Here is a 25,175-nt window from a genome sequence, read left to right on the forward strand (position 1 = left end):
GGATTCTTCCACCTCTATAGTGAAGTGAGCAGGTGCTTGAGGATACAAATCGATTTTTGCAGCATTGCCAGTGGACAGCAGGGCCATGAAGATGCAAATCGTGTCACCATGTGCCCCTGTTTTTAGCACTTGGAGCTGCTGGAGGATAGAGCTAGGTACACCAATAAGATTATCTGTATAATCTGGCTGTGAGAATGAAAATCTGGTAATGTATGGGAGCAAATGACAATCAACCTTTTGCTCCCAAACACCGAAAAACAGACAAAAACTGTTCAAACAAATTTGTTACATCAAATGGATTTGACCATTTTTGTCTGTGTTCCAGTGTTTGGGAACAAATGATCGAGTGTAATTTGCTCCCATACATTACCAGATTTTGGTTCCAACCAGCCAGAATGGACAGATAATACTATAGTGTGCACCTAGCTTTAGTCCCAGAAATGTAAAAATATTCTGGCAATTCTACATATTTATCATATGGGTATACTGTAAGTACCATATTTGTATACAGCTATTTAGAGCTTAGTTCTAAAGACATATATCCATGGCCCCCTAGTGTCTGCAGTAAAATCTATATTTTAAATAGACTTTTTATATATATATATATATATATATATATATATATATTGCTGAGTTCTTATCATAATATGCAACATGCTTCTATTGTATGTTGTTTATTCCAGATGTGCTTATTTTATGTGTTTCTTTGTACTCTCATTTATGGTAATCTTATTCTTCTTGGTCATTAAATTCATCCCCATAACCAGGTTTACTGGAGATAAGAGAGAGATTACTAGAAAGTCAAACAGCAGGTAGGGTAAGCTTCACTGCCACATAACACATTTTTAGAACAGCATGGGCAGTAGATTGAAAAATAAAAGTAGAGGGCACATGTACAGAATGGTTTGGAAGACGACAACTGTCTGTTTTTCAATAGATGGTTAAAAATTATCTCAAACCTTTGAGTCTTAACTATAAACATGTATTGTGCGATGGTAAATTTCAGGCATGTTCATCAAAATCCTGTGTAATTCCTATATCAAGGATCTGTCACCAGCAAATCTTCAGCTATTCTAAAACGACACATGTACCCGTCATCCTTGGCTTATCACTAAATGTCAATGTCGTGCTTTGACAAATGTTAGAGTGCCATGCTTATGAAAATCTATGGAGCATAGTCCTAACTGTATGTGTAGTATGTTCAATAAATAAAAGGAATGTGTGTGAGAGTTCCCTGGTAATATATTCATATAGTATGCTATTTGGCAATCAGTAATAATTTATTTGAGCTAATTAGCTGTCATTATCACAATGTTTACCCGTAACTACATTAGTGAAATTGATGAGTAAATGTGTCTATCTTTCATATTTCTATTTTATTTAATGTATGCCATTTCCTCCTTTGATCTTTACTATTGTATTTTGGAAAATTGAGTAATCACATAAATGTAAAGATACTAATAAATTACTGTGAAATATATCCATTTTAGTAATGATTAAAGATGTAATCTGTTTTTGTTTTGGCTTTTAGTAATATCTGAGATTAACAAAGATAATGGAGTAAATTTATTTAGGTGCCATATTATATATAGCTCCTGGTTAGTGCACAAAAAGCCATTCGGTTTTGGGTTTTTTTTTCAAAACATTATTTATTTGGTTTTAAGACTTATGTCATTTAATTTTCTGACTGCAAACCTAAAATGTCTAATATTATTACCTGTAATGTGTGTACTATTTCTCTAACAGGAATTATATTTTAATGAATTTGCAAAAAGTCACATTTAAATGTTGATGTACTGTAGTTGAAGATTTTCAGCTCTTTCTTATAGGAGTACTGAAGATAGCAAATGTTCCTAAAACCACAGGGAGTTGACTGCTTAATGTTGTTATTGTGTTGTTATTTTGTATTGCAGAATTTAATATGGAGGGACATTTATGTAAAGCAAATAATTACAAAGGGTTTTTGTTGTTTCTTATTATTGAATTTACTTAGTCTGTTTTTTTGTTTATTCTGCTTCTGTGGCAACAAAAAACTTGTATCATATTCATCATCTTTCAAGATATTTTTAGAACATACTTACAGTTACATGACTGATTTATATTCCTTTGGAATCTGATTTAATTTCTCATCCCAGTTCACCTTACACCATTGTCATTTATTAGGTATGAATTACTTACGTTTTTTTCTTCATAAATAAACACTGAAAAATTTGTTTTGTTTTTTTTAAATGTATCCAAAACCATAAATTAACTGACACATGTTATCTTCATTTAAGTTTAACTAGTAATTTTTTTTACATGAGTGATATATATTTGACTTACAGATGTGTCCTCATACACCTAGGGGTAAATTTACTAAAGTGAGAGTTTTTAGAAGTGAGTTTTAAAAGTGATGTTGCCCATAGCAACCAATCAGATTCTACTTAACATTTAACTAGCACCTTCTAGAAGATAATAGCTAGAATCTGATTGGTTGCTATGGGCAACATCACTTTTAAAACTCACTTCTAAAAAGTCTCACTTTAGTAAATTTACCCCTTTGTCTCAATACACCATGTGTTTTTTTTAATGTAATATCCTTTCAAAGTGAGTGTTGTAAATTTTGACTACATCCCCACTTTTGCCTCTCGCAATCTGGTGGGCAGCTAGGCTCATTTATTCACTTCTGATGGTCTGGACAATGAAAAATCCCACTTAACCTCTTTTCATGGTCCACAAAATTAAAGGGCCCATCTACCACTACAGTTAAATTCACCATAGTAATTGCAAGAAACCAAGGTATTCTCCATGATTTATCTCCAACTTTTCACAAGAGCATTTATGTATTCAAATGTGGTTTGTACAGAGTGTCACTTTGTCCTGTCTGACCAAAATCAAATTTGATTGGATCTACTGCATTAGGATAGAAAATACTGTATATAGGACCAATTAACCACACAGTTCTTGCTTGAGTATGAGGTCAGCTGTGGACCTGGAAATGGTTAACATAATTTCTGTTCAAATTAACATTGTAGACTAAACATGCAGCCAATTTTCTAAACAACAAGCCAAATTGGTAATAGCCAAACAATGGTGTAGATAGTGGTATATTAATAATGGGTGCAAGGTATGCAATGCACCTGGACCCCATGCTGCCCACACTATACCCACAATGATATTAAGGAGAAAGAGTAGATTAGCAGTACCGTTCATCAGTGTCACTTTTGGATCCCCGCCTCTCAAGCTACAGCTGTCACTGCAGTTATCTCCTCCTACGCCGGGTCTTAATCGGCAGGAAGTAGAGGACTTTATAGGTTTTTGAGAAAAATAGTTTATTGGGATTGTGCCAAAGAAATAGTATGTAGGAGTCCAGAATTGTGGAGTTAAACCAAGCTCCTTCAAATATTGTGTGGGATGGATTTCTTATCTGAAGCTATACTGGGCCCTCAAACAAATATTCTCTGGTGGCTGTCTTTCTCCCTTTGGGTATCGAAAATTAAAGGAGGGCCTACACAGCATACACCAGACTGGAAATTACAGAATTGCAATAGACTAAATAGGATTTAACGCACCTATCTCGAGTAGTCAGTAAGCATTGGACAATTTTACAGCATCGGTTGTTGTAAAGTGCAGCTTTTTGTTCTCCTTTGTACTTTCCTCATCCAAGAATACAAACAATGGGTATTGGACAATTAGTCTAATTCAGTTTTCGGTTCCAGGTTGTTTAAGAAAGAGAATATGATTACACTCGCCTCTTCCAAGAATCAGTAACACTTTTGATATTTCTATACACAACGTCCATCAGTGATGATGGCAAGATCACGCATCAATTGAATTGTGAATAGGCTCACACATATGATTCACTTTGCAAAGTGAGTAACAGGTAGTCAGCATTTGGGGGAAGTAATGGGGGGTGTTTAGAAAAGCACAGGTGTGTCGGACCGATTAAACACTTTTCTACTTCAGGGTCCATAGGGTTCCACAGGATACCTTAGGGTATAGGTGATGACGTCAGGCATCGGGCACCATAGAGTTAAGTTTCAGCCTCCCAGGATGCACTAGGGTCCCCCTCCTATACCCCGCACCCGAGCCAAGGCATCTCAGTTTAGTTTGGTGCCCGGTCGGAGTCGGATGCACCTGTTAGAGAGGGGCCATGAAGAGCCCCTGAAGTTTCTTCAATGCAGCTGTGGCTGCACATCTGGATGAACAGCATGGACAGTCAGTCCTGACGTCCATGCTGTCTTCCCTACACCCCCGCCGGTACCAGAACGCCTATACTGATCCGGGGATGCTGGTAGGCATCTGGGGTCACAGCTAGCGGTGACCCCAGATGTTTAGGACCATGGCCGGAATCAAGGGGGACAACAGTTAAGCAGCAGGGTCCCGCGGTGGGTCCCCGCTGATACATGGTCCCAAGTCCCCAGGCAGGGGGCTCCCTGGGGACTGGCTGCAGCGTGGAGCCAGGTTCTAACCTGCGCTTCCACTACCCCCCTGGGACAGCAGGACCGCGGCAGAGCGGTAGCGCTGCGGCATCCCAGGGTTTAAATGCATGCCAGGGGAGCGCGCCTTCCCTGTCTCACAGCCGGCGCCTCCCCCGCTGCACACAGCCCTCTCTGCTCTAGCTGACTGGTTCTGTGTCAGCGCTCCTCCCCCAGGCCAGCCTCCTCTCTGCTCCTCGGTGGCCATCTTTGGTAGAAGCATGGTGAGCGCTGCTGGACGCTGATGAACGGTGGCATCGCGGTCTGGGTCCCCCTGCATACCTCTCCTCCGTTGGATTAAGGTCTGTGTATGCAGCGCTGTGTCCTACCAGGGTCTGAGCCTGTGTAGTTGAGGATCAGCGCTGATAGTGCAGGAATTGATTTCTTTGCATTGTACGTGACCTATGCTAGCGTCTGCTGCCTGTACTTTTATTTTCTATCTGTCAGCATTTAACTGTCCCTGTTCTTTCTGCTAAAGCCCTTGCGGTGCGGTGCTTGCAGGGTGGTCTCACACTATACTAACGAGTATCAGTGAGAGGGGTCACATACTTACCATTATGTCTGAAAGTGATTTTCCTCTCCAGCTTTTATGTACTACATGCAAGGTACCTATAGCGGAGGGGGACGGTAGTGCGGAGGGACTATGTCGACGGTGTTATCCGATTACGGTCACGGCTCCGGTACAGGAGCCGCCTTGGGCTTGTTTTGCCAAAGCGCTTACAACCCTTGTGGGCCAGTTAGCTCCGCAGCCTGCCTTCACTCAGATGGGTTTGTCCCAGCAGTCAGTGGTGTCGTCACCCATGCAGGGTTTCCCAAGACAATTGATGGTACCCCACAGTCTCCCTATTTCCCCTCCTTAGGTCTCTCATGAGCCTGCGTGGGTTAATTCGTTAAGCTCTGTACAGCAGTTGTCAGAAGTGTTGCAAGGGGAGTCTGTGATGCGGCCTCACAAGCGGCCAGTGGCGTCTCTGTCTGCTCCTTATGAGGATGACGACGGGACGTCCGACGATGGGGAGATTCTGGATCTTTCTGACCAGGAACCTCCCCGTCCTTAAGAGTCGGACGCTAAGTCTAAGGTGTATATACCTGGCCTTATTCGTGCAGTCCGTACTGCTTTAGTTATTGAGGATGAGGAGCCTCCAGTATCAAATTCCAAATACGCCTTTTTCAAGGATGTTAAAGGAGATACCACAGGGTTTCCTCTTTCGGGGCAATTAGTTGACCATCTAGAGGAAGCGTGGAAACAGCCAGGCAAACGATATCAGCCTCAAAGGCATTTAGCAGTGGCGTATCCGTTTGCGGACAATTATTTTGCCAAGTGGGAGTCCCCTCCGCAGGTGGATTCTCATGTGACACACCTTGTCCGTAGTGCCACATTACCCATGCCATCCATGTCCTCCCTTGCTACGGACCGCAAGGTGGAGATCTGCCTGAAGTCCATCTATTCCCTTGCGGGGGGGGCAGCGCGGCCAGCTATGGCCATTTGCTGGGTTGCCAGAGCTATGGAGCGCTGGGCTGATACGTTGGAGGCGTCCTTCGATTCCGACTGTTCGGCTGAGCAGACGGAATTGATCGGCAATCTCCGGGATTCGGCTACTTATATCAACGAAGCGGCCTTGGATATTAGTACCCTGGCGTCTCAAATTTCTTCGGCAGCTGTAGCTGCTCGTCGCACATTGTGGTTGCGATCTTGGAAGGCGGACGCGGATTCCAAAAAGGGTTTGGAAGCGTTGCCTTTTAACTGAGAAGTTCTCTTTGGTCCGGACCTGGACAAAATTGTAGCCACGCTGGCGGCAGCCAAATCGGCATGTCTCCCGTCTGCTGCAGTTCCTTCCGGTTCAGGTAAGTCGTCCTTTCGGCCTTATAGGGCCCGGGGTAGGCCTAAAGCACAGTCCTTTCCCCGAAAGGCTGGCCCCAAGAAATCGGCCAAGCCCCAGAACCAGGCCTAGAGTACCAGACATCCGGCCCCTAAGCCGGATGACAAGCCTGCAGCCTGACGGTCCGGGCCTCCCTTTGGGGGATCCCAAAGTGGGAGGTCGCCTGCTGCAGTTCGCCCGGTGTTGGTCGGTCACCACGACGGACACTTGGGTTCTCGAGGTGGTCTCACACGGGTATACCCTCTCCTTCCGGCACAGACCCCCGGCTCGATTCTTCACCACGGGTCTACCATCAGACCGGAACAAAGCCACGGAGCTGCGGAAGGTCTTGCACACTATGCTCCAGGCTGGAGTTATAGTGCCTGTTCCATTCTCCCAGAGGGGCCAGGGTTTCTATTCCAATCTCTTTTTGGTGCAGAAACCCAATGGGTCGTTTCGTCCGATTCTCAACCTCAAAGCTCTCAACAAGTCTTTGCGGGTGCCGAAGTTTCGGATGGAGACCCTTCGGTCCATCATTCTGGCGCTGGAACCTGGGGACTACATGGTGTCATTGGACATACAGGACGCTTACCTGCATATCCCTATTCTGTTGCGCCATCAGCAGTTCCTCAGGTTTGCAATGCGCAGCGACCACTTTCAGTTCCGGGCATTACCTTTTGGCCTGGCGACAGCACCCCGTGTTTTCACCAAGGTGATGGCAGTCATGGCGGCTTCCCTGCGGCTGCAGGGAGTCCGCATGTTGCCGTACTTGGACGACCTTCTCTTAGTGGCAGGATCTCCGGAGCTCCTTCTGCGCCACTTGGACCTGACCATTGCGCTACTGCAACGGCACGGCTGGTTGATAAACTGGCAGAAGTCCACCCTGATCCCGTCTCAGCGGATTCTGCATCTCAGAGCCTGATTGGACTCGGGACAGCAAAGGATCTTTGTGACGGGGGAAAAGATCTCTGCCTTACAGTCGAGGGTGCGCAGTGTCAGCCGCCGGGTGTCTCTGCACTCGGCAATGAGGTTACTGGGCTCCATGGTGTCGGTATTCGACATGGTGGAATATGCCCAGTTTCACTCCAGACCTCTGCAGCACCTGATCCTGTCCAAATGGAATGGACTGCCTCAGAGTCTGAAGTCCCTGACATTGGTGCTCACTCCGGAGGTTCGCCTGTCTCTAGCCTGGTGGTTGCAGACGACACATCTCAACAGGGGTCGTCCGTTCTGGGTGGCGAATTGGGTCCTGTTAACAATGGACGCCAGTCTTCGGGGCTGGGGAGCGGTCTCGGGTCCACACTTGTTCCAGGGCAGGTGGACTCCGGCAGAAGCAGAGCTTCCAATAAACATCTTGGAACTCCGAGCGGTTTTCAATGCTCTCCAGCAGGCACATCGGGTTCTCCAAGGACACCCAGTGCAGGTCCAGTCGGACAACGCTACCACCGTGGCCTACATAAACCGGCAAGGAGGAACCCGAAGTCGGGCGGCTCTCGTAGAGGTGTCTCGGATCCTGGTATGGGCGGAGCGCATTCTTCCGGCCATATCAGCTGTCTTCATCCGGGAGTGCTAAACTGGGAGGCGGACTTTCTCAGTCGCCAGGACGTTCATCCAGGGGAATGGTCCCTGCACCCGGACGTTTTTCAACTGCTGGTGGACAGATGGGGTCTTTCAGAGATCGACCTCATGGCACCCCGGCACAACAACAAGTTGCCGGTGTACGGGTCTCGCACAAGAGATGAAGAGGCGTCTCTGGTGGATGCTCTGTCCGTCCGGTGGAAGTTTTGCTTACCTCTTTCCTCCGGTTTCCCTTCTTCCACGGGTAATCCGGAAATTCAAACAGGAAGGAGGGACGCTCCTGTTGATAGCTCCCGCATGGCCCAGACGGCACTGGTTCTCAGACCTTCAGGGTCTGTACGTGGACAGTCCTCTGCGCTTACCGCTCCGACCGGACCTTCTGTCACAGGGTCCTTGTCTTCACCCGGACCTGACTCGGCTGTCTTTGACGGCGTGGCTGTTGAGACGGCCATGTTAAGGTCCAGGGGGTTTTCCTGCTCTGTGGTGCGAACCATGCTAAGAGCTCGGAAACCGTCTTCCGCGAGAATATACCATCGCGTGTGGCATACGTTCTTCCAGTGGTGTCGACCGAGAGGTTATGCACCGTGGGAGTTTCGTCTGTCTCGTGTACTCACCTTCCTACAAGCGGGACTAGACCACGGGCTTTGCCTTGCTTCTTTGAAGGTGCAGGTTTCTGCCCTCTCTGTCTGGTTTCACCGTAGGATTGCTACAATCCCTGATGTACGCACCTTTATGCAGGGTGTTCTGCGAATTCAGCCGCCTTTTGTACCACCCGTTGCACCTTGGGACTTGGCTGTGGTCCTGAGAGCTCTCCAAGGACCGCCGTTTGAACCACTGGGCTCAGTGGATCTTAAATGGCTTACAGCTAAGACTGTTTTCCTTCTGGCCATAGCTTTGGCCAGACGTGTTTCTGATTTAGGGGCTCTCTCTTGTAGACCCCCTTTCTTGATTTTTCATGGGAACAGGGCAGTGCTACGCACTCGTCCTGATTTTCTTCCCAAAGTTGTTTCCCAGTTTCATGTTAACGAGGAAATAGTTGATCCAGCTTTTAACGGTGAGGCCACTTTGGATGTTGTGCGGGCCTTAAGGACTTATGTTGACCGCACTTCTTCTATTAGGAAGTCGGATGCCTTGTTTGTCCTCTATGGCTTCCGTAAAAAGGGTTGGCCTGCTTCAAAGCAAACTTTGGCAGCCTGGATCCGTATGGCTATTTCTGAAGCTTATCTTCATGAAGGCCTGCCGGTTCCTTCTTCTGTGTAGGCTCATTCCACTAGGTCTGTGGGTCCTTCGACATGGTGCCTCTGCAGTCCAGATCTGCAAGGCTGCTACGTGGTCCTCTGTCCATACCTTTGTGAGGTGTTATGCGTTTGACACCTTTGACTCTCAGGATGCTTTCTTCGGGCGGCAGATTCTCCTTTCAGCACAGGAGCGTCCCCACCCTTAAAGGATACTGCTTTGGGACATCCCCAAGGTATCCTGTGGATACCCTATGGGACCCTGAAGTAGAAAATATGAGATATGGTAAGAACTTACCCTTGTTATCTCTATTTCTACGAAGTCTATAGGGTTCCACAGGACTCCCGTCCTGTCGCACCTGTGCTGCAGATGGGCTTTACTCTGGTCACCGGTTTTTCCGTCTCCCTCTGGTGAGAATGTGATTCTTGTGTGTGTCCAGATCTTTCTTCTCTCTCTTCCTTCTCCTCCGGCCTATGGCTTGGTACCTAACTGAGATGCCTTGGCTCGGGGGCGGGGTATAGGAGGGGGATCCTAGTGCATCCTGGGAGGCTGAAACTTAACTCTATGGTGCCCGATGCCTGACGTCATCACCTATACCCCAAGGTATCCTGTGGAACCCTATGGACTTCGTAAAAATAGAGATAACAAGGGTAAGTTCTTACCATATCTCATATTTTTTGAGTGCATCCATAAATTACCTGTATCATTGCTCGTGGCTGGAGAGCTCTCTCTGTGCCTGGAGACCTGCTGTGTCTGCAGCACTTTAGACTTACTCAGATAGCAGATGGCTGTCTAATCTGCGTTCAATGTTACCGGTTTTGTGAGTGAGATGGTTTCATTGGGCGTCTCTAAGCACTGGACAGCAAGTGGCTCGATTCATGAGAGATCACAGTTGTGATGGCATTTGCTTCCATCTCTGAATCAGACCCTGAGAACACTGATAGTCAAAACAATCAGGCTATGCAGTCCAGGTTTCGGGGGGAATATTGAATATTTAATTAAGTGAGGGAAGGGGGGCCCTTCCCTCACTTAATTAAATATTCAAAAATCACACATGTGATGTTCAGGTGTCCACATACTTTTGGCTATATATTGTATATTAACCATTTCTCAACTACCTGCATAGGTGAATGTTCAAATGTTAACCAAAATATTATTGTGGTAATAGTTAATTAAAAATGTTGATGCGTATCCTCATGTTTTTAGATGCAGATGCTTCTTACAGCTGGACAGAAAACGACACAGCTGACCTTTATGATCAAACAACTGTCATCCTTGCTGCAGATGGTAAGGTATTATGTTAATAATTGTAAGTAAGCACGTTCATTTATCTACAGAGCTCATAATATGTAAAATATATAGATCTGTGGGCGCTAGAAAGGTGAGGGTATATATAAGGTAGACATGGTTTCTTAACCGCACAATTAGTCAATTAGTTCCTTGTTGTGGTGAACACATCTTTAATTAATTCTGGTTCGTGGTACCAATGAGGGTGGATTATTCTTGTCATTTCTAGGGATACCCCATCAATGGGATAAAAATGAAACTTCCTGAAATTAGACCCCCTCCCCAAAAAATCACCCGAAAATTGTCCGAAAAATCTCTTGTTAATAAATTACCAATTTGTTTATTTTTGATAAAAATAGTTTTTCAAAAATTTTAATTTGCATACATCCAATAAAATGGTGACCAATAACAAACGCCTATGTGGGGCAGATGTAAATTCACACCTTCACCCCAAACGGTGTGAGCTCTGTGGTTGAAAACCTCACTGATGGCGGATGGATTTTGGCACCAAAACAGACCCTACTCGTTTCGTCCCCAGCATGGGGACGATCTTAAAATGGGTACAATCTTCAGGGGTACAATCTTAAAATGGGTGATAAATATATACACGAGAGAGTGAATTTTAAAAGACAGTTGGTATGTCAACTAAATAAAGGCACATATACAAAATATTTACACATACTAAATTGAACAAATTACTCCACAGATTCGTACAGAGAAAAATGTTCCAATAATGTGGCCTAATAAAAAGTGTACAAACATGCATATACATACATCAAAACTGTATGTATACATGAATATATAAAAGTAATAAATTGGTAAACCAATATTAATAAATAAATATACATACCAATAATAGTGTATCAGAATGAGAGAATTGCTCCGCAAATTCATGTACAGACTGTTATTATATTATTATAATATTTAAGATTTAACTCAACAGAACATTGGATTAGCTACAGTACTATTCATTATAGAGGATGAGAGAGGCAGTGATATTATTATTTTGTTTCAAAGCACGACAGATTAAAACTTTTAGCTATGTTTTACTAAAGACAAGAACTTCCTTTTATACTCCCACCAAAAGATACCTGTTCATTAAGTGGGAAGAAAAAAATGTGCAATCTTTTAAGATGATGGATTTCTGAGTTAATTAAAAAGTGAACTGATCCTCATTTATCTCTTAATAATATATATAAATTTACTGTATCTTGTTATTGTATATTGATCCAGACTAATTTTATTAATTGCCATAGTATATGAGAACATAGTACTTTCAATTTTGTTTGGTTGACTGCGGAGGGGGACCAGCATGTGTACACCGCTTGCTGGTTGGTGCCCTCTGACAGGTGAGTGCCATTTTTCTGAGTATAAGTTTGAGGTTGGTTACTCCTTTCTGTGTCTCTACAGAGTTCTAGCAGAATTCAGTGTAAGCAGCATCCCCCGATCCTTGTACCTGTGTTTGTACTCCCTTTCCCCTCTATTGTTCTATTGCCTAGGCTAAGAGGCATATGGCTAGTTATCATATTAATTAACAGGAACTGCGATGGGGTCTAATATGGCCCCATCGTATGCTAACTTATTTATGCACAAGTACGAGAACCAACACATTATGGCCCACCCATTTTTCTCCAAGTTTATTTTTATGTTCACTATATTGATGATCTCTTTGTGGTGTGGACTGGAGGCAACTCCTGACACAATTCACTGATGCTCTCAATTCTTTGGACACCAAAATTAGGTTTGCCCTATCATACAGCAGCCTTACTATTAATTATCTAGATGTTTGCATGGCTAAAGTAGGCGACAAATTATCCACAAGAATTTTCCGCAAGGAAACCGACAAAAATCCCCTTCTGTTGGCGGATAGCTTCCATTTTCACAATTACTACGAGTAGTGCATATTACATCTAATAGAGGCCTTTTTACCACAAGCTCTACAAGAAATGGGGCAAAGTTTCATCCACAGGGGGTACCAAGTTTATGAAATCAATGAGGCCATTGAAAAATTTATGTGTATTAAACGTGAGGATACTCTAATTAATAAAGAGAAAGGAGCAGAAACTGACGGGATGCTTTTTTCCTCCACATACTCTTTCGCCTCTAAGCACACCCGAGAAGTAATCTTACGCCATTGGCATATTATACAATCTGATTACTCCATTGGCCACCTTTGCCATAAAAGGAGTGGCAACATTAAGATGTAGCTAAAGCTGATATAGGACCCATCAAAAATAAAACTTGGCTACAGCCTAAAAGCTGAGTTTTTAAGTGCCATGGGTGCGTTAACTGTCAGTCTCTATTGCTTGGTGATTTTTTTATGGACCCTAGGACTGGTGCAAAATTTGACATAAGACACCATTTGAACTGTAATAGTTGGTTTATAGTCTATTTGATTAAAGCCCGTGCAATCTCATTTACTTGGGTAAGACTATCCGAGCCCTTAAAGAAGGGACTGCCTTACACCGTTCATCAATCAAAAAGGTTTTTGTGTCTGTGGGTTTAAATACACCTCCTGTCCCCAGGCATTTTGCGTCACTCAAACACTCTCTAAAGGATTTTAAGTGTATGCCTATTGATCTAATACCCCCCCCTGAGACGTGGGGGTGACCGCAACAAATTATTATTACAAAGAGAATGCTTTTGGATTAACCGCTTGAACACTGTTGTTCCCAATGGGCTCAATGAGGGTTAATATCTTAACTGCTTTCTTTAATGTATTCCCAGTGCTATTGTTTGGGTTTCTTTATCTTTGTCGCTGTATTACGTATTCCGGTCGTTTGATGTAATGTTTCATTTTTATGTTTTGTATATTATTTTTTGTATGTGTACTTTACGGCCTCATACTTATGCCTGCCACTATTATGTATATACCTGTACCTCAGTGTCAGTGTCTGGGTTTTCAAATTATTTGGGGGTATTGTTTTGGTTAAGGTGCACCGTTTGGCGTACTGCCACATTATTTAGTGTTTATGCTTCGCCCCTTATACCAATAATCTCCTGTGATCCCCCAGCCGTTTGTTTGTTGCTGTAGGATCCAGACAGCGGCTGCAATAGTCGCCAGTTGCTGGGGCAACAGGTGATGCTTCCTCCGCTGTGACACTTTCTGGCTCCTTGGTTGCCGATTGGTGGGGCAACAGGTGATGCTCCCTCCGCCTTGCTGTTTTCTGGGGGCAGCGTGTGATGCTGCTTCCGGTTTGCTCTGACTGCGGAGGGGGACCAGCGTGTGTACACTGCTTGCTGGTTGCCGCACTCTAACAGGTGAGTGCCATTTTTCTGATTCTGGCAGGTATAAGTTTGAGGTTTGTTACTCCTTTCTGTGTCCATGAGAAAGGCGTAACAGCTGTCGGACTGTAGGATGTGCGTTCCCCCCTCTGGTTTACTACATTGACAGTTCTACAACCCTGGCAATTTCTTGCCACAGTTCCCTATGTTGGTTGCGTGAGTGAACGCATAAAATAATTACTTATTTGCATTTAACTACTAATGTGCTGGCTCTTTGTTTACAACTGCAACTATTTTTATGTGCCATGCACTCTGTGACTTCAAATTTTTTGATGTGTGCAGCTAGTTTGTACATTATATATATATATATATATATATATATATATATAATGTAACTGATAGTCATATTATTTGTGGGTGGTCTGGTACAGTTGCAAACAGCAAATGAGCCTCATTTGACCAGCGCCCTACATACTCACCTTTCTAGCAAATGAAGATGGCTGTCCCCAGCACTTGCGTATCACTTGTAATTGGTTGTTTGCAATTGCTCCACTGATGCTGATTGGTGATTTCTTCATCACTTAAGCATATATTATGCTTTTTCTGTGTTTAAGCACATTGGGGTATTGCTTCTAATATATTAGAGAGGTTTAATAGCAAAAGTATTTATTGCAAATAACATCTCCAGGTATTGCTTATCGCACCATTTGTAACCTGTGTAGTACACTTGCAATGCCTGCCTCACCTGGTACTTTTGTGGCTATGATAAAATGGAACTGCTGATATAAATATATATATATATATATATATATATATATATATATATTATACTTCCCATCAGTGCGGCACTCCTGGTCAATACATCTCACTCAGACAGCGGCATGTATGGCAACGTTTCAGTGCCTGTTTATAACCTGGATAACCTGATGAAAGTGTCACACTAATAAACAAGCACTGAAACGTTTCCATACATGCCGCTGTCTGAGTGAGATGTGTTGACCAGGAGTGCCGCACTGATGAGAAGTTTATGGCATATTTTTATGCATTCGTGAAGGCACCCGGATGATTGTATACATATGGAGGAAGGGAGAGCCGGGACTCTTGCGCATATATATATATATATATATATATATATATATATCAGAAAAGGAAAATGCCCGCGCTCGGTTTTACCTATATCATACATGGTACCAGCAGCATGGCAATATTAATGCCATAAATGTATACAAAACAGAAATACTCGGCGCTAACAATAATATACTGCAAATTTATGTGTGTGCAGCAAATAAAACAAAGGGGATTTTGTCATGATTTTATCAAAGCATTTGAAAGTGCCACACTAATAAACAGGCACTGAAACGTTGCCATACATGCCGCTGTCTGAGTGAGATGTGTTGACCAGGAGTGCCGCACTGATGGGAAGTATATGGCAAATTTTTATGCATTCGTGAAGGCACCCGGCTGATTGTATACATATGGAGGAAGGGAGAGCCGGGACTCTTGCACATATATATATGTGTATATATATATATATATATATATATATATATATTACACACACATATATATTGTTTTTTGTACTTTGTATCGCCCCAAAGTATTGATCGTATCTTCACATTTTGCTTATCCCACCTACTGTAACCTATATAGTGCACTCAAGCTAGCTGCTATACCTGGTACTTTCATGAGTGTAATGAACAATCCACAGTACTGTTGATTTTGTGGGTTTCTTTTATCTTGTATGTTATATTTTGTTCATCCTCAGAATACCTGAGCCACTAGAGTTTCTGTTATTGGAGCTAAGTGGAGCCATGTTAGATTTCTTTCTTTCATAGAATGCCACGTTGCTGCAAAATGGAGAAATATTATCTATATAATCAGGCTAATTTGGAGGAAAGTGCGGAGATGTGCCACTCTATTCTGCAACTTTTCATTGGTATATAGACCCCTTAAATATTAGTTCCATAATGGTTTTCCTTTTAATAAACAGAATAAATGCGTTTTAAAAAAGCAAAACCGTTATAGTCATTAAAGTGAAATTGCTGTTTTTATTGCAGTTCTGTTGTGTTTTTGACCTTTGTCTTTACTTCATAAATGAAAGTAAAATTAGAAAATGCTATTGGCAAAATGCTTGACAAGTAGATTCTTAACATTATATTGTTTCAAATTAAACATTTAAAACATGCTAAATTCATAATTAAACATTATTTTTTTTTCAGTATTTTATGATGATGTCCTTACGAATGCATTGTTTGAAACCATTTCACGAATTACACACAACTTAAGTAATCCTTGCACTATTTACTTATCAGTTGAAAGGAGGTAAGTGTTATATAATTCTGCATATTGACAAATTGTAGTATTTTAGAAGAAAGTTAAAACACTAGATAAATTGTGTTTAACCCAGTGAAATACTTTAACACTTCTGTTATGTATTAATTAAGGCTTTTGTGACAAGAAGGGTTTAGTCTTGTCAAGTGCACAACATGTTTTGTGTTTCACTGATATCAGTAACTTGCCCTCTCTGACCACTTCTACTGGTACCAGTTGGCCAAACCAGACACACATTGGGTGCCATTCAATTACCTGAGCACCAACCTGAAACTAATTGATATGTATGTGGTAAACCTCTCACTTTGTTTCACAATATGAATCATTTGCCTTGCTTCAAAAACACATGTGTTGCTTGAGTTTTAATTCTCAAAATGTTTAAAGATGGTCTGAAAAATAATTCATCAGTATATATTACTGTACATACTTACAAATATAAATCAGAAACATAGCAGATTATAAAGTACAATGTAATTGAGTTGCATAATCAATTCTTTAGGAATGTATTCAAAAGAATTATATACTTTTGTTTAATGCGTGACGTGCCATTGTTTTTAGCAAATAAATCAATTTAATTTCGAAGTGTGATAGTCCCCTGTCCCTGTCAACACCTAATAGGTTTGGGTTCTTGCTTACTCGTTCAAAATTTTAAATTGTGTAAATTTTCTCAATTTCTTTAAAGTGTCTTTTAAAATATATTTATGCTTATTATTCTCGTTGTATGTCTATAATATTGTTTTTCTTTTCTGACTTTTTGCATTACCAAATTCTTGTGTCACAACCAGCCTTCTTTCGGGCAATGTTTCAAAACAAGTATTTTAGGTCAGTTGTGTCCTGACACACTAGTTCAAGGTCACGGTCCTACTTTCCTGAACCCCATGTTATGTACTCACAAATAGGAGGAAGGAAAAGGGGAGGTATGTGAGTTTTTTCCCATTGCACCCACTAGGGCATACTAGATGGGCCAAGTGGGTCTTATATGCCATCAAATTCTATGTTTCTATGTTAGGTTTTACACTGTTCCTTTGCTTCTCATGTTAATCTTGCCTGTTTACTGGCTAAAGCAATAAAACAGCTTAAATGACTTGAAATTGGTGGTTTGGCCTATTAACTTATGCAGTATGTTTTACTATTATAATTCAGTACTAAAATCTTCATGCTTTTGTAACTACTGTTGTTCTACTCATCCACTAATGTCTGTTGCTGTGAAATAAATAAATGATATGAAGTATGAGAGCAGCAGGCCATTTTTAACATGGTAATTTGTAGAGAGCAAATGAAATAACAGAATTGTGAAGACATCTGGTTTGCATCTGCCTTCTGTATCGTTGAGCATGGGACTGGCGTCACACCATAACAGCTCCATGAAGTCCTCTGGTCTTGCTTGACAGGAAAGTCCCAAGGGATCAGACGGAAACTGAGGTTGCTGTTTTTAGTACTGTTTGCGGAAGGCATATAATTTAATTTCCAAAGAGTAATGCTAAAACATATAAAATAATTATTGCCAAAGGCAAAAGTTACAGTAATACAGATCTGTATGTATGTATGAGAACATTTTCATGTGTACAGCAGTAAAAATTGACCATCACACCAGTGCCCGGTATAGTCGCCACCATCATTGTGTACTTGCACCTGCCTTTTACTAGGGGTAAAAGAAGATATGCCTCCAAATAGGCTTATTTTTATCTAGTTTGTATGGACCACATTTGTTTAAAGAAGCCCTTACTAAGGGTAGGGTATGAAATCTCGGCAGGAAATGCTGACGCCGGAAGCCCGTACAAGCAGAATCCCGACGGCTAAGGTAAGTACCCTATCCCTACCCCCCAACCCTAACCCTCTCTTAGGGGTGCCCAACACTAAAACTTTTGGGGTGGTGCCTAACCCTAAGTCCCCCCTGCAATAATATTTTAAGACTACGCACAGCAAACTCATCCAAGATACCCTATGCAAACAGGCATAATTTCAACTCTACATTGGCCCCATGTTATATAGCATACCTACGTATAAAAGGAAAGACCAAAACTATCAAATAAGACATGATGTTAGCAAGTTTGTTTGAGAGTTACAAATAATTGTTAGGAGACATAACTGCTGATATTAAAGGAACATCAGGATGATGCATAGAAAAGTTCCAGATGAAACAATCTTCTCATCATAAGTCCTGCAAATACTTTCAGAAGTTTTACTGTATAACTTACTCACACGTTCCTGAACCTTCCTAATCCAGAGCAGCTTAATAGAGCCCGTTGACAGCAGCATAAAGAATATTGCTCTCTCTGCACCATTATGGCACCAGTGAGGCAGTCCTTGTTGCTTTTTGGGCACATTATTATTTCAAGTTTATGTGCCACACTGTAAAGGTTTTTCCTGGCGCACTGCTGCTCTCCATCGGCTAATATATCACCTTTGACTACATAATAGGAAATATAGAAGGAGTTGGTTATTTGTTATGGAGCACAATGGACAATTTTATAATTTAAAAAATCTTTCTGAACACAGCCCATTTCTATAGGTTTTAGAATCCCTAACTGGAGTGGGTAATGCACAGGCTTAGTTCTGTTTATCACAATTTGAGCTCTGCTGCCATGTGAAAAAGAAAGATTAAAACCTTTCATATATGTTTTACAGATGAAGGTATAATTAGCAATCCTATATTCCTCACTAGGTCATATGATTTGGTAACAAAAATTATGTGACAATGTATAATACATTTTACTGAGTGATCTTTTTATTCAACAAAAAAAAAGCCAACATGAGAAGACATTTGTGAATAAGTGAGTACACATTTATTGCTTCCATAACAATATAGAATTTGATTTGGGAAATATGTTGCTAATATAATGCACTTGATTATTTGAACAGGAAGTGGTACCACTTCTATATAAAAGCAACACATTTGACAGGTTGGGCAGGAGCATCTACACTTAACTGAGATTGTTGTAGATGTATTTTCTCTTAAGTGATTGTTGCTGTTTAAAAGTCAAGACATGATATTAAAGCTATTCTCAAACAACTTGAATTCCATCATTCCACAATGAGAAAGATTATGTGCAAACACAACAATGTAATGAGTACATATACTATAGGTGTCCCAGAAAATCACCCAAAGATTTGACCGTTTGAGGCAGTGCGAAATCGTAATAATGCAAAAGCTATATCCAGTGATGTAGAGTCCTCCGTCAATATGGTAAATGTTAAATATTTTAACTCTATCAGGAAAAGACTTGGGGTATATTTACTAAAATGCCGGTTTTTAAACGTGGAGATGTTGCTCATAGCAACCAATCAGATTCTAGCTATTATCTTCTAGACATATAGAGATAGAATATTAGTTATCTGCTTTTAACAGGATCTTTTTGAAGACATTTCCTATATTTTAGAAAATGCTGCAATTACTCCATAAAAGCCAAATTAATGATTTTTGAGGAACAAAATTAACCTAACATGAAATGCTCTAAAAGACAATAAGGGGTATATTTACTATTTTAGTTTTATATTTGAGTGCGGGTTTAGAAGTGGAGATGTTGCCCATAGCAACCAATCAGATTCTAGCTATTATCTCCTAGAAATTGCTAGATAATGTTAAATAGAATCTTCACTTCTAAAAACCCACACTTTAGTAAGTATACCAAACGAGTAGGACTTTAATAAAAAAAAATTGCACTGCAGCTTAAATTTGCAAACTTTCATCTGAATGCAATCCGATACTGAGAAATGATCTCTGAACTGGTGCCGTCAAAGTGGAGTTGCTCGGTCTTAATGCGTAAGTCTTTCTTTGATAATAACCTTAAGCCGGGTACATACTGGAGCGATCTTGGGCCAATTTGCTGTTTCGTAACAACAGATCGCTTACATCGCTCAGTGTGTATGGCAAATATGCGTACTTCTGTGGTGATATGCGACGTCAGTTTTAATGTGCTGCACATCAAACCTGGCGATACCATATGCAACCTAATGTATGTTAACGAAGGATGAAACGAGTGATCGATCCGTCATTCATTAATCGCTGTAGTGTGCACTGGCAATCATGCAATGTCCAGGGACACTGAACATTGGCACAATTGCGCAAGAATCTACCATCGTCAAGCATGGTAGTGGAGATAGGTGATCATTTTTTGTTGTCTTCCATAAACTACTCTTTTTACCAGAGTACAAAACTTTATACTAAGTACACTAGCATATTTATAAGTGAATAACCCCCAAAAATTAAGGTTTTGGAATGCCCAAGTTCTGACCTCAACCCCACTGAGATACTTTAGAGGAACCTAAGAAACCTGTTCATAAACGATGCCCTAAAACCTTTAGAAACTGGATCAGTGTCACAAAAAAACATTTTGTCCAAAGCTTCTTAAATTTGATAAAAGAAATTGATACCGTAAATTCACTCAGAAAATAATAACTTCAAGTTATTGCTGCTAATAGTGGTTCTTCAACATTATGGGGTTTGCTTATTTTTTTTCAAAAAATAAGGCTTGTTTAATCATGTCTTGCTGTGTTGTAAAAGTAAAATCTACTACTTCTAATTTGTCACATGACATTACATTTAAACAATTTTAGGATTTAGTGAGGCTTAAATAACTGTTAATTATGTTTTAATATGTCACAGCAGATTGCAAAGTGAGTGAGTGTTATTTATTTCTCACATGACAGCATGTTCTTTTCTGGTTCTTAAGCTGTACTGATTCACATGGGATTTATTAACATTTCATGCAATGTGTGACTCCAGTTTAAACGTGACCGAACCCTTTAAAAGATTAGCTTTTGAAACCAATCCCCTGAACTTCTCCAATGAGTAGCTAATTTTTTTTTTTATGGTTTATGTTTAATGGTACTTTTACATTTCACTGTGTTCTGGGGTGAGTTTTTTAGTTGAATTTGAGAAGTGGAAAATATAATGTGAGGTGAACCAGAAAACAGAGCTTTATACCTTTCATTTTTAATTATTTTGCATTTGTAGAAATTTTGCAATTAAAATTAAGTGGTGCAGACAAGATATGCTGGAGGAATTGGCTGCCTACTAAATTTTCATTAGAACATGTTTTAAAACCGGTTTCATATTTTAGTTGATTTATCAACTGCTCGCAGCAATAGAGTTTATCTTCTGATATTTGTATTTACTTATGTTGCAAGGTTCTCACTATGGCAAACTGAAAACTTCAAAAGGCCAAGGGATACTCCACAATGCAACTGTTTACTGTATCTCCTTATATTGAGTGTTTTCTTTTTTAATTGTTTTTTTTTGTTTTTTAATTTTAACATTGAAATATCACCAAAAATACTGGGTCAATTAATATAGTAGGAACTTTATATAATGCAAGCTGCTTGTGGGCCAGACATTTGCTTAATGCAGTAGTTTCAAAACTGGGTGCTGTGGGGCACATGTAGGGGTGCTGCCGGTTGGTAAGCCCAGGACCAAATCAAATATTTTATGGTCAGTGTCAAAGGCAAAACCAGAGCTGGCAGGTGCCAATCATAAATTATTTGGACAAACAGAAATGGAACCCTGCCCACCACCATATAACTGAACCTAAAAATGTTACACAGTATAAGCACAATTTTCTTAATTTAACAATAATTGCAGAATTTCTCAATAATAAACTTTTGTTTTAGGGTTGCTGTGAGAAAAATGTGTTAATACTCTAGGGCACCATGATTCAAGAAAGTTTGGGAACCACTTAATCATCCAAAAAAGGTATAAAATACACACAAGAAAAAAAATCACAGTGCTGAGAAATTTCTCTGTAATTTAGAAATAAAATTATTGTAGGGATATATTTAAAAGTTGTGTGTATATATATATATATCTCCAAATAAATCAGAGTGCACTCACCAGGCTTGATTTTCAAATGGTTAAAAGTATTCAATATTTTATTCTTCCATAGGTGCAATAAGACAGTTGTCCCAGGTCGACGTTTCAGCCCATATAAGGGCTTTTTTCAAGACCCACAATCTGCCAAAAGATCAGCCATAATGTAGATGCAACCCTTAATAGGCATCTGCCCGCTCTTTTATACCTAACATATATAGTACAACAGGAAGTGACGTTATCGTCATCAAGTAACGATCAAAAGTCACCTCTGCTACTGGATGCACTCAATCGCAATAGTTGTAATCAAAACAAGTCTCAGCGGTATTACCCCATGACACCTAAACTCACCTTAAATCCCAACACCCGCTGCATCCCGCTCCACTCGCAGAGCTCAGCATCCGGGAGTACCGGGTCACACGTCACATCCGGTGACTTAGAATTGCTGGAACGCAATGCCTAGCAACTCAGTGCTAGCTTGCATTCCACAGCCGCGTGGTAAGAGGAAGAGATCTTACAATGATCTGACCACCAAAACCAATAGCCTATAGAATGGGCAAATGTCTAAAGGGTCTCAAATGCATAGCAATACATCAACACCAGAAAACTTAAAATATAATACATAAATAACATAGACAATTACAGTTTTTTAATTCCTTAAGCCTGATCACCGATTCATAGAAAACTATCCATAAAGGACAATACTAGCACAAAATAGAATCGTATATGAGTATGTGAGGAAAATACCGATCCCTAGAGGGTTTAGAGTAACAAATATTCCAACTATCGGTCGTAGAAACCCAGGATTTTGTGTAAAATGGTGTGGAATCCTCAATAAGTGTTCACTAGATCTAATAACACTAGTAATTGATGAGGTTGGTCAGGAGTTACAGAAGGTTAGGGTTGAGATCAGGGAATTTGAGAGAGAAAAAACAGCGATCCTGGTGGCCGATAAGTCAGAGAACTGGCTTGAACGCCTACAGGTTCAATTGGATAAATTTAAGACAGAACTAATATTATTTAAGAGGAGGAAATTAGAAAGTGTTGAAGTGGATTATCAGAGACATACTGTCTATCGCTGGCTCTCTGGTGAGGATAAACGTACCCGTTTTCCTCAGAATAGGAGAGTTAGACGTCTTAATAGAGAAAACGATTTTGATCATACAACACAGTCCTCATCAGAATCTGAAACTATTGATGAATTACCACCATCAGGATCCTCTTTTTTAGGTCCAAGTACGAGATCAAAAAGAGGGGGGCAGAAAAACATAGGAGGCCGCACCCAAGGAGAGGTGGGAGCAAGGGGCAGAGGCAAAAACAAGAAGGGGCAGAGGAATTAATTTTTAATTTGTCCAAACATATTTTGAGCCCCGCTGAACATTCTCTATTGTCTAAGGGCCTCTCTTTTTGATGGTCTATTGATTTATTTAAGATGGGTCGAAAACTTAGATTAAGGGAACACTTTGATAAAAAAAAGATGTAATTATAGACAATAGGGCCTATAAGGTTTTCAGCAAACCGAGTGCTTTTGATCCCATCTCTACCAACTCAAGTGTGAAAACATTTCTTAGAATGGTGGACCATGAGGTTAAAACTGATGTGATAAACCAAAAAGGGTTATGATAATATGTCGCCTGATCAACGATGGGCATTGAACTCTTTACGTAAAAATACCTCTATTGTTGTTAGGAGTGCCGATAAGGGGGGAGCTGTGGTTTTGCAGGACTTTGAAAAATATGATGCTGAGATAAGAAGAGAATTGTCTGATACGTTAACCTACATTAAGGTTGATGTTAATCCAATGACTCGCATCAAGAGAGAGGTTGATGATCTCATCGATATGGCTCCTAAGCAGGGGTGGATCGATGAGAACATCGCTGAATTTCTCAATGTTGCACATCCAATATGTCCTGTTATATACACCCTCCCCAAGGTACATAAGTCTTTGGTAGACCCACCTGGCAGACCGATCATATCTGCCAGGGTGTCTATCCTACCACCAATTGCACAGCTCCTTGATTTTTACTTTCAGCCTTTTGTTAAAAACACTGATAGTTATCTATGTGATACTGGACATTTTTTGGATGAATTGAAGTGTATTAAAAATATGGGTCCAGATACCCTACTAACTACACTGGATGTCGTATCTTTGTATACGATAATCCCACATGCCGATGGCATTGTAGCAGTAAAGGAGGCACTGATGCAAGGCCCATATGAGGGCTCCCCGATTGAATTTATCTGTGATTTATTAACTAAGGTATTGATGAATAATCATTTTATATACCAGGGAGAATATTATATCCAAATAGCGGGGACTGCAATGGGGTCAAACATTGCGCCCATTTACGCAAACATTTTCATGGAGAAATACGAGCAAGACTATATTTTGCGTAAATTTTCAGAAAATATTCTGTACTACAGACGGTTCATAGATGACATTTTTTTTTTGTTGTGGGGAGGTGATACCGACTCATTTAACACTATAGTTAATTATCTGAATGGGTTGAATAACCCTATAGGGGTCACAGCATCGAATGATACAGCTACGATTAATTTTTTGGATGTAACTTATGAAAAGTGGGTGCACACTGGAATATACCCTTTATCGGAAACCAACTGATAGGAACACGCTACTGAGGGCGTCGAGCCACCATCCCAATTCCCTTAAATGGAATTACCCATTTCACAGTTCCTTCGTATATTGAGGAATAATTCAGATAGCACGAGAGCAGAAGTCCAACTAGATGAGTGCAAGCGGAGATTTATCCAAAGGGGCTATCAATCCAAAGTGGTAGCCAAGTGCCTCACCAGGGCTAAAAACATATTCCACAAGAGATCTAAAGATGTGAACTATCGATAGGTCATGCAATCAAATGATCCTTAATACACATTGTGATACAGGCTTTAAAAGTGTACAGAGGACAGTCAAGAAGCACTGGCCGTTGGTGACCAGTGACACGGCGTTCAAAAGGCTACAAGGTCAGAATACATTGCTGAGTGTGAGGAGAGGACCAAATCTAAAAGATTCCCTCTTAAGACCTGATATGCAAATGAGGGACACTGGCTAACCCAACAAAAAGGTTGCTACAAGTGCCTGTTCTGTACGACATGTCGTGGTATGACTACTGGCAAGTTTTTCTGTCATCCTCATACAGGAAAGAGGATTTATCTTAGATATCGTTTAACTTGTCTGATGGATCATGTGGTGTATATGTTGTCATGCACTTGCAGATTGATTTACATTGGGAAGACCATTCACACATTTCGGGAGAAAATGAACCAATACAGGTCTTCAATCCGCTTGGCTAATAGTAATGGGACTTCCGATAAACCTGTAGCTCTACATTTTTTGCAGGCGAAACACCAAATATCTACACTTCGCTGTATGATCATAGA

At 40.9% G+C, this 25,175-nt stretch overlaps 1 protein-coding gene across 3 annotated transcripts in view; it reads left to right on the forward strand.

Moving 5' to 3' along the window:
* Nucleotides 1–25,175, forward strand: part of METTL22 (methyltransferase 22, Kin17 lysine) — a 179,877-nt gene that overhangs the window by 134,680 nt on the left and 20,022 nt on the right. For all 3 annotated transcript variants that reach the window (XM_088466909.1, XM_088466908.1, XM_088466907.1), the window contains exons 8-9: nt 10,334–10,414; nt 15,859–15,961. In XM_088466909.1, the coding sequence (XP_088323035.1) occupies nt 10,334–10,414; nt 15,859–15,961 (184 nt within the window). The remainder of the gene's footprint in view (nt 1–10,333; nt 10,415–15,858; nt 15,962–25,175) is intronic.

Source organism: Taudactylus pleione, unplaced genomic scaffold (genome assembly GCF_031769625.1).
Source record: "Taudactylus pleione unplaced genomic scaffold, aTauple2 ptg000066l, whole genome shotgun sequence".
NCBI lineage: Eukaryota > Metazoa > Chordata > Amphibia > Anura > Myobatrachidae > Taudactylus > Taudactylus pleione.